Here is a 14,470-nt window from a genome sequence, read left to right on the forward strand (position 1 = left end):
CGGCTCGGTTACATCGTTAGTTTCAGTAATGTGCCACAGACTCCTAACGCGCTGTACGCGAGAACAGTAGAGGCTCCTAAGTTTGTCCTCATTTCAGAGAATAATCGTTAGTAGGCGAAATTGTAAATCTTGATCAAAACATACAGTACCGTGTGTGAAAAAAATGTGAAAGTCTGTGCGTCAGAAGTGTTTTTAGACGATTTTAAACACTGGTTGTACGGCTGTTTCGCAGCTGACATTGCCACGACAGTGACGAGCGTGAGGTCGCTTAAGATGGACCAAAAACAGTGCAACGAAAACCCTACTGTTCCCCTGACAAGGGTGTACGCCAGAAGATGGCTGATGATTACCATTTTCATTTTATACGCGATCGCAGTCATCGGACAATGGCTGCAGTACAGCATCATAAGCAACATCATTGCAAGGTATGTAAGTACATGCGGGCACGTTTCACTGTCACAATCACATCACTATAATACTCTGAAAGACCTCGCTCATGGACTAAACCATTACAGTACGAGAGCCAGTTACCAAAACCATGTGTCATTGTAACAAGGATGAAATCGTGTATAATCGAAAGTTTAGATAAGCCTAAACACGTCTTGGGATTAGTAACCTTCAGAATCCTAGCACGGTCGCGGAAGGTGATTTCTGCTGTGAAAAAAAGCCAGATTTCATCATCACAATATGTCAGATTTTGTAAATGTACATAGTTTTGTTATTTGATTACTAAAAATACTGTTTTCAGACGTTTTGCAACTTACGTTTAACGTGAACACAATGTCATAAAATTTAGCCGACTTGTATCATAGCAATTCGCTTAATTTGTTTGAAATCTTCTGTATGGCTACCAAGATTACCAAAATACTATTTTCATACATTTCGCGCCTTGCTTTTGACGTTGAAAACGAGAAAAACTTTTCGGGGTGCTTGGCAAATGCCCCTCCGCTTGGTACGCTCGTGTGTCCACGTGGCTGTTCTCGCTTCACTACGGGTTTGGATAACTCGTTCTTCATCGATATCTAAGAATTGGAGAGGCCAACTTGTTGCGAAGACTCTGATAGGGATAAATACAATTTTTTTTATATAAAAATTCTCTGATAGGGCCCGTGCAACACTTAATTTATCTGATATCGGTTTATTCTACATCTGGGAACCGTTTGCAGACGTTTTGCGGTAATAAAGACCGGTAAAATATTATTACATTTATGAAATGCTTTCAAAATGTCACGCAAGGAGGTTTTTTTCCTGAAAATAGATTTTTTAACATCAATTAACCCAAATTTACTTATAAAAATGATTTTCAGACGCGGTGCTATGATACATTCTTTTTTCATAATTTTTTTTTTTTTTTTGACATGGTTTCCTAGGCAGGTGCAACGGTATTTTTGTCGAAAAACCGTGTTTTCGATGTCTCAGGGCTATCATCCCACTATATTCCGTAAATCAAACGTTTTGCTATGATACAAGTTGGCTAAATTTTACGACATTTTTGAAAATGTGCTCAGATTAGACGCAAGGCGCAAAATGTCTGAAAATTGGATTTTTGACTTCGGAGTTATCTAAACTACCGATTCTACAAGGTTTGGTCTTTGTGGCGATGATACAAAAACAATTGTGACGGTTTTGGTAACTGGCTCTAGTACTATGACTGTTATCAGGACTGGAATGCCTCGTGGATTCTCAGGTTTCGACATTACGTAACACGACGTACCTTTGAAGACTTTATCATCCTTGTACCATATTTGTATGTGTAACTATTTATCAGTGTAGTATTCCCTATTAGGTGATTCACGTTCTACGAAGGTCGAGCATAACGCCCTGTACACAATTATCATTAAAGTTAATGATACTTTATTCCCACATTTTTCACTCCAGGCAAGTTAACTTGTAGTTTTGACTAAAGAGAATCATTCAAATACGCCGGAGCATAAATACAGCGCAGTTATATGGCATTCGCTATATTCACTCAACCTTCGGACAGGCAAACGAGGTGATAGGTCATAGACGAGCCGTTAACAAGCATGTCTCAGTATCAGGTACATCTACCATACAAAGTTCCTTTCGATTATCCAAAAGTTGAACGAAAAACAGCAACATCGAAGCAGTTCAACGCAATTATATGTATGTAACAATGTTGCTCATTGAAAACGGAAGAAAAATAAATTTCATTTTGTCCGATTCAGAGACTTACTCAATATATAGGTATAGACTGTCTATTTCGCTTCCATTAGTTGCACAAGTTCTGGGGGTTGTAACGCAATAATTGTAACAAAAAGACACTGCTTATTCAGATACTACGACGTATCGCTCGTGGCTGTGAACTGGACTTCCCTGGTATTTCTGGTGATTTACATTCCTATGGTGTTTCCCGCATCGTATGTGATAGATCGATTAGGCTTACGCTGGACCATGATCGTCGGATGTGCTCTGGTCACCTCTGGCAGCTGGATCAAAGTATTTTCAGCCTCGCCCGATAGATTCTACGTCACCTTCATTGGCCAAGCCGTGATATCTAGTGCCCAGGTAAAAAGCATATCGAGTCATACGTGGTTCGTTCAATATGTGTGATCGAAAGTACGTACTGTACAAGCGAATTCATTTCGTACTTATAATGACTTCTGATATTCAGTATACATGCATGGTTAGCGAAAGGTAACCGGTAATTGATCATTTCAACTATATGCGGCCAACTACGACTCAGCTGCTGGGATTATTCTTCAGCATATAGTTATAATAATCCATGTTCCATGACAATTTTTCAGGTGATGCATTTACCAATTTGCGCGGAATTCCCATCGGTTCGGAAGATTTTTATACCATTTACTTATACGCGAGTTTATAGTTTGTGGCTTGCTGAATTTCAGTGAATGCAAATGGGTAGATCAGAAAATGTTAAACTCATATACATTTGTAATTGTGTACTATATTTGCCATTTGATGGCATTCAGAAGCTAGTAATTGCGAAACCTAATCGACCTGCTGAAGATGTATTTCATACGTAGATATGCTATGCGGTGTATAAAAAGCGAAAATTTCTCAATCATTCAACTTTTTAAGGTCTGATCAATCGCGATATCGCCATGTGAATTCAGCTTTACATTGTACCGTCCTCGGAATGTCACAGCTGCTGTAATTTACAGTCGCAACTTTCACAAGATATTATTGAAGGTTTCTCTATTTACTCTTCTCTGCTTCGTAAAGATTGAAATCTTTCTCACATTTTTATGCATTAGGTGTTCGTGATAAGCGTCCCTGGCCGTCTTGCCGCTAACTGGTTTGGACCCCATGAGATTTCAACAGCCACGGCAATTGGTCTTTTTGGCTGTCAAATAGGAATAGGAATTACTTTCCTCCTGCCACCAAACATCGTCAGGAATCATGAGCAGTTAGAAAATATTGGAAATGATCTGTTCGTACTCTACTTGACTACCGCCATCTTCGCATCGTTGGTCACCGTTGTTGTATTCGCGTGTGAGCATTCAAAAACATGTATTAAATCTATAATAACACGGAGAAAGTATCATATTAGCTCTAAGAATTCAACATCCCAGCATGTTCCACTTCAAGGATGAATGAAGTAAACTGAAATTTGGATAATCCAATGAATCCTTCGACGTTTCTTGCAATTCTCGTCCAATGACAGTCTGCTCGCTTATAAAACGAATGGAAATTAATTGTTAATGAAAACTGTAAAGGCAAGTCACACCGGCTTCTTGTTGGTCACGATTACCAGATCGCCGTTTATGATCAACGCATTCTTCATCACGCCTTCTGCACATTCGTGCCATGATCGAAATATGATCGGATTCCATCATCCATGTCTTCTAGAATTAATACTTATGCACACATCGAAGTACGTAATTCAGTACATGCAGTGTTATATTAATGGCACAGACGTAATGACCGGTTTGACTGGTACGGACGATATGTTGACCTTGGATGGCTTCTACCGATTACTTTAAACAAAATTTACGTATCTATCCACACAACTTTTTGCGGTAGTTTTCCGGTCAGATCCCCCGCTACCGCCGAGCGATGCCCGGAGGCTTCAAATTCTACACAAGACAGAGAGTACAGAAGGATTCTTAACACTGACAAGAAGGCTGCTGACAAATCGCAGCTACCTTGCTCTCTGGCATGCCTTCGGTGTTACCATAGGCGTTTTCAACGCTCTTAGTACACTCTTGAACGAAATGTACCTCATGCGATTCAAGGTAACCAAGCCACGCACTTAATGTCCAAGAACCAGCTTTTTGAAATTCTTGTTCCCTTTCAGAGCGGGGAAGTCGAAGTTGGATACATCGGGGTGGTTATAACAATTTTAGGTATGGCTGGAGCCATTGTCGCGGGTGTCGTACTTGACAGGACACACAAGTTCAAGTGAGTTCAAACATCGACAACAGAGTAAACCGTAATCCAATTGTATAAGAAGATATTGTTACCGAAACTGAACCATCGTAAACTTTCTTTCAGACTGATGATCAGTTCGGTATGTGCACTGTCGTGGATAGGACTTATACTCATCGGAATCGGCTTGCTGCTTGAACACAAATGGATCATTTACCTGGGAGCAATCATGTTCGGGTAAATAATAACACTTTCATATCTATATCTGTATAGTAAATGAATAGTAGTTATACACTAGATAAAACAGATATTGAATCCGGATTGAAATTTCTAAAAATTTTTCAGTTAATCGATTTGTTTTCGTTAAATTTAGCTCTCCTATTTTTATGCACTTTCAAATCTCCAACGATTTGCTAAAATTCGAGAATGTGCAACGGTATTTTATAGGGTGAAACAAGATATTTCAATTAACTTGAATAATGTTGTTTTAGCTTCAAATAAAGAAGTATGTACGTAAATTTAAAAGATCAAAACACTTTATGCAATATTGCTCACTGAAATTCTTGACCTTGGCCATAGTTATCTGATTATGGAAATCTGGCTAGGCATAATTTTGACGCTCAATTAACTGTCAGGCAGCTCTTATTCAGGGATAGACAGAAGTGTAAGATAATTAAACATTGATGTACCGTTTACATTGACTAACTTTTAACTTCGGGAATAGCACGTAAGATATATACAAAATTATGCGTTCATGATTGTCAATACTGAGTATGCAAATCCCAAATAACATTGACGGAACCTCGTTCTTTGCAGTATTTTGATCAGCAAAGATTGTGTGCAAATCGCTATTACATTACTGTTAGCGATCTGATTCTCATAAACTGAACTCGAATAAGCAGCAAGTAAATTGCAATATATAACACACACTTTGTCTGGGGATTATTGTTGTTGGCAAAACTAACTGCATGTACGTGGAAGTAAGCTTAGCTTATTTGCACACAACTCGTGATATCTTGCTTGCTAATTGCAAAAATTTTGTTATCTGGGATGATTTGCTCGCCGATCATGCAAAATTAGCAATACCCGTACAGCTTTATCCATATTATAGCTATATTTGCGTTGTAGACTATTGTGCATTTTTCTCGCTGCTCAACAGTTCAGTAGTAACATCGGTTACAAGTTGTGAAAATTATTCGTTTTCCTGCAGATCGAGGAAGCTGCCAGGCAATTTTCAAAGTCTCTTCACTCATATTACAGGTTTTTCAATGCTGGCTACAGCACACTCGGGTTCGAAGTTTGTGCGGAATTCACCTACCCGGATCCAGAAGGCGTAACTACTGCTTATTTGACTGTCGCCCACCAATCTTATGGTGCAGCAATGATACTTATTTTCGGAAAGGTATTAGAATCCTATGGCGACCTTTGGGTCCACATAGGACTCGGAGTAATCGGCTTCACGGGATTGGTAGCTCACATATTTACGAAAGATTTGCAGAAGCGGCAAAATGCGAAAGAAATCGCTTGCCGCAACAAAGTACACTTGAAAGAAGACCCCAGTGCATAAGACGTGAAGAGAACTGTCCGGAGTTAGAAATCGTATTTTGCGTAACAACTTGACCATCGAATTATGCAAGATTTTCAGATCCCAGATACGATGACAATTTATCGCCAAGCGGAATGTATTAAATCCATTGGAGAAACTTGTTCTGGTTTATTCCAAAAGCATCTGACATCACGCAAGAAAACTGGCGAGAAAAAGTGGTTCAAGTGCTATATACGCGTGTCAGCCAGGTGGAACATTTCCGCAACATTTTTTTTGATAAACTGTCAAACTGTAAATTGTATGAAAACTTACTTTTAATATAATTGACATAACGCTGTGTGTCGCCATAATCGATCAACAATGGAACAAAAAGAAAAGCTGTATTTGTTGGAAAAGGGCTGCGAATCTTTGAAAGATTATGATTCAACGGTAATATTTCACGTGTTACCTATTTGAATTTTAGTCCTTAAAATGACAACTATTTTCACCAGATGCATCTGACCTAGTGGGATCAATCTACGTTCTTACATCATAAGTAAATCAATCCAAATAATTTGTTCAACAGTCCCAAATCTGGTTATAGAGAATGGTGAGATACATAGATCAGTTTCCGAATCTTTCGATAGACATATATTTCTAAGCATACACATGGTAAAAAAGAATAGACCATACATTAGCAGCACGAAATTTCAACCACACTTGTTAATGTTGTACAATAGACACGTTGTTATCTCAGGAGCAAAATTTCTCGACAATATCACCGACTTGATATTTGCGTATACACCCATCCCTCGCTCCAACGTAAACGTGATCCTGTCCGTCCGATGTCAAATCGTTGATCGGTTCAAAATCAGATCCCGTTAGCTGCAGACGAACCGGAGAAATAGGATCCTTGTTAGACGAGGGAATCCGATAGCCAATGCATACCCCGTCTGTCTGGCCCACCAAGAGGAAATCTTTGTACACTAGCAACGCTCTGACAGGGCTGTTGCTTTCGTGGATTACCCTCAGAGTATCCAGCTGCTGGACTATACTTATCAAGTAAATCTAGATGGAACACGGAAACGGCGACTGTCACTCAGAGAAATTTAAAAAACTACGGATAAATGTACTTATCAGATTATCGTTACGAAACACGAGCATACATACCTGTCCGTTCTCTAAGCCAACAGCCAGACACTCGTTACTTACGAGTGAAAAAGCACTCACACTAGAAGGTAGAATTTTTCTGGCCAGCTCAGCTCTAGCTGCGATTGCGACTAACGCAAGAGTTCCGTCTTCACAACCTAGAGCAAGCACTTTTCCAGGTGTTCCGATCTCTCGATTTGACAAAACTTCTTCGTTTGGAGGTAGCTCTAATTGATTTGAAGAAGTAATAGCACAAGCCATGATACTGCTTGTCAACTCACATAGAACTCCTAGGCATTTAGACTCTCCAACATCCCATAGTCTGGCCGAACCATCCCTAACAATTTCACGGATTATTCAATAGAAATTGTGTCACAAAATAGAAACTAGGAATAACAGTCCGCAGAATGCAACTTATGCTACAACACGATCTATCAGTGGCATTCTTTCAGCCCACGTTGGGCTAGAATTTACTTTAATAAGACCAATGTGCTTAATATGTAATAAAAATAAAATCTCAAGTATGGGATCATAGGATTTCTGAAATGTCAATAGATACTTTGAGCAGAATATGACAAGATGGAAACAATTATTACTTGGATGTGGTGATGACATTTCTACCTCTCTCAACGATAACCATATCTGTGACGGGGGCAGTGTGGCCAACAAGAGTAACGGGACATTTTCCTGTCTGGGCGCACCAAACTCTCGTTCTCCAATCTGCACCGCCTCCCAGAACTACAACACCAGATGGAAACCATCTGCATTGGTATATTTCCCCTACGTGGCCTTCCAATGTGCGCTGCAACAGAGCATGCCATACTTTAATCCATGAATATTTAATCATTAGATTCACCGTCTGTAATTTATCTATTTTAGTCTGAAAAATTTGATCGATAAGAAATAAAACATCAAATACTTACTCTGATGACTCCTCGCTGTACTTCCCATATTTGTAATTCTCCTTGAGACCCGCTTGATAATCCCAAGCCTCCAGGGGTAACTGAGACCCTGGTACAAGATTTAGTGTGCAGGGGGAACGATGTTAGGGGAGCGACGAACGTAGTGACGGTTCCGGAGTCTGTATGTTTTATGGTCACTGATTTTCCGGAGTAACTCACCAATGTGAACCCTTCCGAGCACGATATTTGGCCATCACGTAGTTCCAGTTTTCCCGTGACACTAGGTTGGTCTGTGCAGAAAATATGCATGTTATTTGGATAGTAAAAATAATAGAATCTACACAAACATATGAAAAATTAGTATTTTGGGTCGTTGAGCAAAATCACCTCTGTACTTGTGGGAGATCCAGGCTTCCTTGTCACGGCCTCTATTTGGTAAGAGAGAAAAAAATTGATTATCACGTTGTAATGGGTAACAGTTATCAGGTTAGACCAGATCAAATTAGCAAATGTGTAATAATCACCTGAGACATGTGTCCCAGTCACAACGAATGTTTATTAAAGGCAAATTGCCGTTAGCAGTCATTTTTTACTCAGACCCTCAACAGTAATAAGCAATTGCAGAATATTTAAATCCGAACGACAATATAATCATCGGTCCATCTAATTGTTGCAGTATCGAATTGTCAATTCACTCCAACTCGCTTGAAGTGAAGTTAGCAACAAACTTGCTGCCACTTGTACGAACGCGTCGGGGCGAATGTTTTCGCAAAAGTTTAATGACTTCGGGTGAAAAACAAAAAAGTACAGAGTAAATAATCTGGATATAAAGTGCTGGAAGCAAACTATTTCACTATGTCTTTCTTATTTCAACAATTATCTTCAGTATTGAATTGTCGAACTTTACCGTAGTGTGAAGATAGCTTCGAACGAACTGTCATTCGCAGTACAACGTGACTCAAGACCAGAATCAAATAAGCGTTCCGAGACATATTTCCATCGCTTCAAATCATTCCAAAGTCATCCAATCGTACATAAAATTTCATTTATTATTTTATTTCCGTGAAAAGACGTGCCATGTAGGGTTACACGAGATACTGCGTCGCATTTCGTTGTCACTTTAATCAGATTTGAGCCTTGCAGTTGGGGGTGGGGGGCGTGCATCGACGTCGTCGTCGTGGTCTGAAGCTGTCGCTTGTCGCCTGTCGCCGGTTCGGCAGTGTCGTGATAGTTTTCTTAGCTCGAGCCAACGCGACGACACATTTAACCTGTAACTCTTTACTCTTCATTCGCCCAGTAGCTTTGTAGATTGGCATAAAAATGAGGGCTGTACGAACGACGTGTATCCTGATCGCACTCGCTTGCTTCGTCCATGTGTTTGAAATCGGTGAGTATCCATTACGTCCGAGAAACGAATGACTGAGGTTCGATGGCGGCGTAGAGAACGAATTCCAGTCTCGTCGCATTTTCCTCATTCCTGTCGCTGCAAGTTTCTACCAACGTGCGCATGTTCACGGCACGATTGACGTACACCATACGTGGTCAATTTGCGTATTACTTTTGAGGAAAAAAATTCCTTGTCTTCTATTCTTTGTATCTTGTCAGCGTTTTCTAATATCTATACCAGTCGCTTGCAATGAGCATTTTTCTTGTTGCAAATATTTCATTCTTTTTATTCCCCCACTTAATAATCACGTACAACTTTTTTCTTTCCACTCGACACTCCGACTGAACATGCATGACTAACTGATCTGTTTGGTAGAGACTACCGCCCCTCTTTTGTCATGAAATTCTCAGATTCTGACACACATTTTTTTCTAATTCTATTGCAATTTATTGTGTCTTTATTTTCTTGCCTTTCAAGTTGTTCAAGAATATTTTATAAGTAATTATTGAATATACCAAACTTACATCTACCATTTATGTGTTCTTTTCTTTGTTTAGCATCTGGTGCATCACTCCGTAATAGCCCTGAGCCGACTGTATCTCCGACGACTTCACCCAAAGGCACTACTGCACTACCGAAGTCCACTACTATTACCACTCATCCACCACCAACACCAGCGCCAACACCAGCGCCAACACCAGCACCAACACCAGCACCAACACCAGCACCAACACCAAATCCAAATAACACTACTCCTGTACCACCAACTCCAACACCACCCACTGAACCTACTACTCATCCAACAAGTTCAACAACTCCATCGACTACATCACCCACACCACCTACTCCACCTAAAACCACCACTGCTATACCACCAACAACGACACCCTGCCCACCCGACGATCGTCACTTCGATGGACTCAGTTTCATGGGTAAGTACTCTTGTATTATGCTATAAATTCATCATTATTGACTTCAAAAAATATTCTGTTTCAAAATATGAGTTCGCCGTCAATAGATATATCGTAATCTATGTATTTTTCGGAAGAGATGACTTGATGATTCAAAAAAAAGGGTTTCTGCTTGAAAGCTCAAATGATTTTTAAAATCATTGTACCGAATTAAAAAACAAAGATTGCTTTTACAGTAGTCGAAAAAATATTCATAGCGTATGTTAAAAATGAATGTTATTGTACCTCTTCTCACAGGTGGCATAATCCTGACTGGTGGTCTGGGCGCGATTGGCTTTATATTGTGGAAATTCTACAAAGCGCGCACAGAACGCAATTATCACACACTCTGAAGCTACGTCATAAATTTGTGAAATTACACTATGATCCTCAGTTATTAGAACTAAATACTATTGATAATTATTTTAGTTATTATAATATTGTGTATTTTTTATATCGTCATTATAGTATTTAGTAAGTACCGAAAGATTGAAGTGCTCTTAGTACACTGACGTGCTGTTATATGAGATTGTTTCTCTCAAGTCAGACTATTAAAATGAGTGTATTATAAGATTGTGTGTGTGTACAGACAAACTAAAGAAACAAGATCCTAATGTAAAGTGTGCCATGGTTATCTGAATACATGGAAAAGGATGCGATCGAAATTTTTTCAATGAATATTTCTTCATACCCACCAATTATCAGCAGGATAACGATTCCACCAAATTATATCAACTTTTTTTGTACGGTCGTTAAACTGTGTAATTATTTATAGTGTAAATATTAGTGATGTCATAGTAATTTCCCGAACGTTCCACGGCAACATAGAAATGTCAGTTTAGTGATGGCTTTGCAAAATTGCAGTCTGCTTCTCGAAAGACCTATTCGATACTTTATTTATTTTCGTTATTTTGCAATTAATATTTGATATTGTGAAGCACATAGATACTTTTCACTCTAACTTAAATGGGTTGGTCTTTTCTTGAATATTAGTTATGGATGTTGTGAGTGGATGAAATTTATGGTATGAATATATATCATATGGACTTACGTTATTTTTAAAATATTCACTGTTAAAAGTTCTTGCAGATTTAACTATTATGTATCCTGAATTTTCTCAATTAATCGTTTTAGTTTCCAATTAGGGATGCTTTTCAGAAGCTTACAAATCCGAATCGAAAAACTGTTTTTAATTTAAAAAACAATCTCACCATCCTACAGTTTACACAAATGTCTTATGAAACCCAATAGAAGCGACTTTGATGTTATACATGTCATCTTCATTTAAATCAAAACTTTGATTCAGTTTTGAATAAGCGACACTATGTTACTAACTCAAAAGTGATCTGTCTTGCGGGATCATTTTAAAAATGTAAGTAAGTGATGATACCTAAATCCTGTAAAAGATAACATTTAGATAGCTTATCCGTCAAACTCTAGATAGACACAGAAAGAGAGGTCATGATAACATCGTGATATCTCGCACGCTGGAGTCATTCGCAGCGCATTGCGCCACTAAAGAAACTGATTGAATCAACATTGTCGAGGAGGCCCATGTTATGCAGAATAATGTTGTGAACTACGCTGCTCATGTTTCATATATCTAGGGACTTCTCAGTTTCCCTACAGAAATGTTTTGTTGATCCAAACTCTGACTGGAAAGATCATCGCGCGTGTCTCTCTTCTTCCCGAACCTCGCTCCTGTTGCCTAGGGTATGGAACTGATGATGCTTTTCCTTAGTAATTACTGTAGACGAAAGTCACCGCTTCTGTTTGATCGCTCATGGGAAAAGTAGGCGTCACACGCTCTTACCACGATAAAAAGGTACGACATGAAACCACATTGTCCGTTTCAACGTAGGTTTAGCTACATGTATGGCATTACTCGCCATTGATAATGACGTCAAACAATGATACTAAAAATAAAAATTCACCAGTCGTAAGTGCGGTACGAGGAAAGTACACGAATCCGGCAAGTAAAAATTAATGTCAAATGTTTGCTTTCCATTTTACTGATGAAAAATGTTTCTCTACATTATTCGAACTAGTCAACAAAGTAGTTCAACGTGTATCACCACTGGAAATTTCAACTTGCATGTTATAATTTCCTGAATCTCTCACGTGACGTACAAAGAGGAAAATGTCGACTTTGACACTTGATGCAGTTTGCTCAATCGCGAATAAATTTGCATGATTCAGTTTGTTATCGCCTATGTAACCACGCTGTAAAAATAGTCACTTTATCGCGAATAATGATTGTACGAAGATTCAACAGCTCTTTATTGCGTCGGTTACAGAACGTAGAAGAAGATTCCGGAAATTACTGATCATCAGCATACATTATGAGAAATTTATTCCACAGAGTCTGGTTGCATCTGTAGTCACAGTTTATCGTTGCGAGAAAGCTAAACTGTACGAATAAACTCTCATCTAACAATAAAGTCTTTGATTTCAGGAAATAAATTCAGTCGATATTGAAATATAAGCCTAAAAAATGATACTTGAAGTGAAAGTTTTTTTAGGCTGGTTGAAAAAGGGTTGCGAATTGCAAGACGCGCTGTTCTCAATCTTTTTTAGGTCGACCAACTATATTGCAAAAATAGATTTGTTTGCTGCGCACAGGCAGTTCGTTGTGCGTAATTTTCACATCACAGGTAAAACCTAGACCACACCTACAAATGACCTTGAGAAAAAACCTAATTCAAGTACATCGCAATTCATGGCTTTGGAGAGAATATCTTCACGTACTCTGACAATGAGTCGGACGACTCTTACTCACATCGAGACGCTGTCAATTGGCTCAAACGGTCCTCGTTCAGACCTCAATAAATCTACAAGTCTACCATCTCAACGTTTAAAACTGAATTGTATATATACGTATATAACATCACAGTTTGTTTACACTGATTTCATCGTATGTACAACGTGCAAAGCACACAAGGATCACTGCAGATATTTATTTCGGCTGGCTCTAGACCTCTAGACACGGTGGCAGACATTTCGAGGGTACTCTTCCGTTGTTGGAAAGCTCTATCTGACATGACCCTATCCGAGAAGAAGGAAAACGTCGCGAATTGGGGAATTTCACTAAACAAACATTTGAAGAGGATAGTTGAAAAAGGCTTCAATTGTAAGTGCCACTTTTTCCAATAAAATACTACAGCCGAATTCACGAAAAGACTGTTTTTCTCCGTTTTTTAAATTACACTTACACTTGAAGCTAGTTAGTTGATTCTGATATTCAGAGCTTTAAATAATTGAGCTACCGACATGGCCGGCAACTTTTACGGGGATTGTGTGAAGGAGCTCGACACTTGGATTGCGGATCATGTAGAAATTCCACACCCTTAACGTGACTTTTATTAATATAAAAATTTCCTGCTACGGTAGTTTGATCGCAACTAGAATTCTCTAGAATAGATTGTAAATGAATTGATTGTAATAAAAATTGCACAGTCGTACAACTTTCCGAATATTGGAGTGACTAAAGCAAAATCGGAAAAATCGAGAAAGAAACGAGATTTTACCCCTCCCCCCCCCCCCCCCCCTCTCATATTCTTGCTAATTCCACATCCCCAGTGAGGTCAAGTTGCCGGCCTTGCTACCGAAGATGTGCAATGAAAAGTAGCATTCACTCAACAGAGTTTTGTGAGACCTGAATTTCATTCATTATTTTACTCCGAGATTCTATGCCTGAAAACAGTAAGGAAAAAACTGTATTTTTGTGGCTAGAAAATTTGAAAAGGTCCGGAATTAATAGAGTGTAAATTTAATGGACACCTTAGAGGAGAGAACTATTCGTATTTTATTTTCAGCATTATCAGTGGGCGTCGTTTGCATTGTGCGTTGATATGCCTGTGTTTCATTTTTCCAAACACTCCACATCACTCATAGAAGTCGCGTTGTGTACAGCCGTCAAGGCCTACTGCAGGATTATACATACTTCTGTCCGAGGGAGGTTGCCGATCGATATAAGCTCACCTGTACGCGAAATCCACGTAAGAATAACTCGTCCGTAATAAAACAGGTATTTTGTGAAAAGATGAAAATTTCTCGCGAAAAAACTTTGTTTTTTCAATCGCCCGTTACAAATGTGTTCTATGATTAAATTCCACCAAACAACAAAATACAAGAGTATTCAGTCATTAGATTTTTCTTTTAATTAATTTTAGTTTTCGTACCATAGGTCGTTGTTTAATGAATGTGA

At 38.9% G+C, this 14,470-nt stretch overlaps 3 protein-coding genes across 4 annotated transcripts; 2 read left to right on the forward strand and 1 right to left on the reverse strand.

Moving 5' to 3' along the window:
* Positions 1-114: 114 nt before the first annotated feature.
* LOC124409340 (uncharacterized MFS-type transporter C09D4.1-like) lies at positions 115-6,139 on the forward strand. The gene is made up of 7 exons (XM_046886898.1): positions 115-425; positions 2,295-2,526; positions 3,237-3,474; positions 4,006-4,217; positions 4,280-4,383; positions 4,477-4,587; positions 5,611-6,139. Exons 1-7 carry the CDS (start codon positions 274-276, stop codon positions 5,915-5,917), a joined length of 1,356 nt encoding a protein of 451 aa, XP_046742854.1. The 5' UTR covers positions 115-273; the 3' UTR covers positions 5,918-6,139.
* A 360-nt stretch (positions 6,140-6,499) lies between these two features.
* LOC124409342 (proteasomal ATPase-associated factor 1-like) lies at positions 6,500-9,049 on the reverse strand. Of its 2 annotated transcripts, none has more exons than XM_046886900.1 (6): positions 8,988-9,049; positions 8,314-8,354; positions 7,948-8,216; positions 7,621-7,826; positions 7,046-7,361; positions 6,500-6,943 (listed from the first exon to the last, which is right to left on the reverse strand). In XM_046886900.1, exons 1-6 carry the CDS (start codon positions 9,032-9,034, stop codon positions 6,629-6,631), a joined length of 1,194 nt encoding a protein of 397 aa, XP_046742856.1. In that variant the 5' UTR covers positions 9,035-9,049; the 3' UTR covers positions 6,500-6,628. The 2 variants fall into 2 exon arrangements, with proteins under 2 accessions (XP_046742856.1, XP_046742855.1); XM_046886899.1 differs by lacking the exon at positions 8,988-9,049 and adding an exon at positions 8,451-8,724.
* Positions 9,050-9,106: 57 nt separating this feature from the next.
* Positions 9,107-10,917, forward strand: LOC124409343 (glycoprotein gp100). The gene is made up of 3 exons (XM_046886901.1): positions 9,107-9,313; positions 9,871-10,245; positions 10,522-10,917. The coding sequence occupies exons 1-3, from the start codon at positions 9,247-9,249 to the stop codon at positions 10,614-10,616; spliced, it is 537 nt and encodes a 178-aa protein (XP_046742857.1). The 5' UTR covers positions 9,107-9,246; the 3' UTR covers positions 10,617-10,917.
* Positions 10,918-14,470: the final 3,553 nt, after the last annotated feature.

Source organism: Diprion similis, chromosome 8, assembly GCF_021155765.1.
Source record: "Diprion similis isolate iyDipSimi1 chromosome 8, iyDipSimi1.1, whole genome shotgun sequence".
Taxonomy (NCBI): Eukaryota; Metazoa; Arthropoda; class Insecta; order Hymenoptera; family Diprionidae; genus Diprion; species Diprion similis.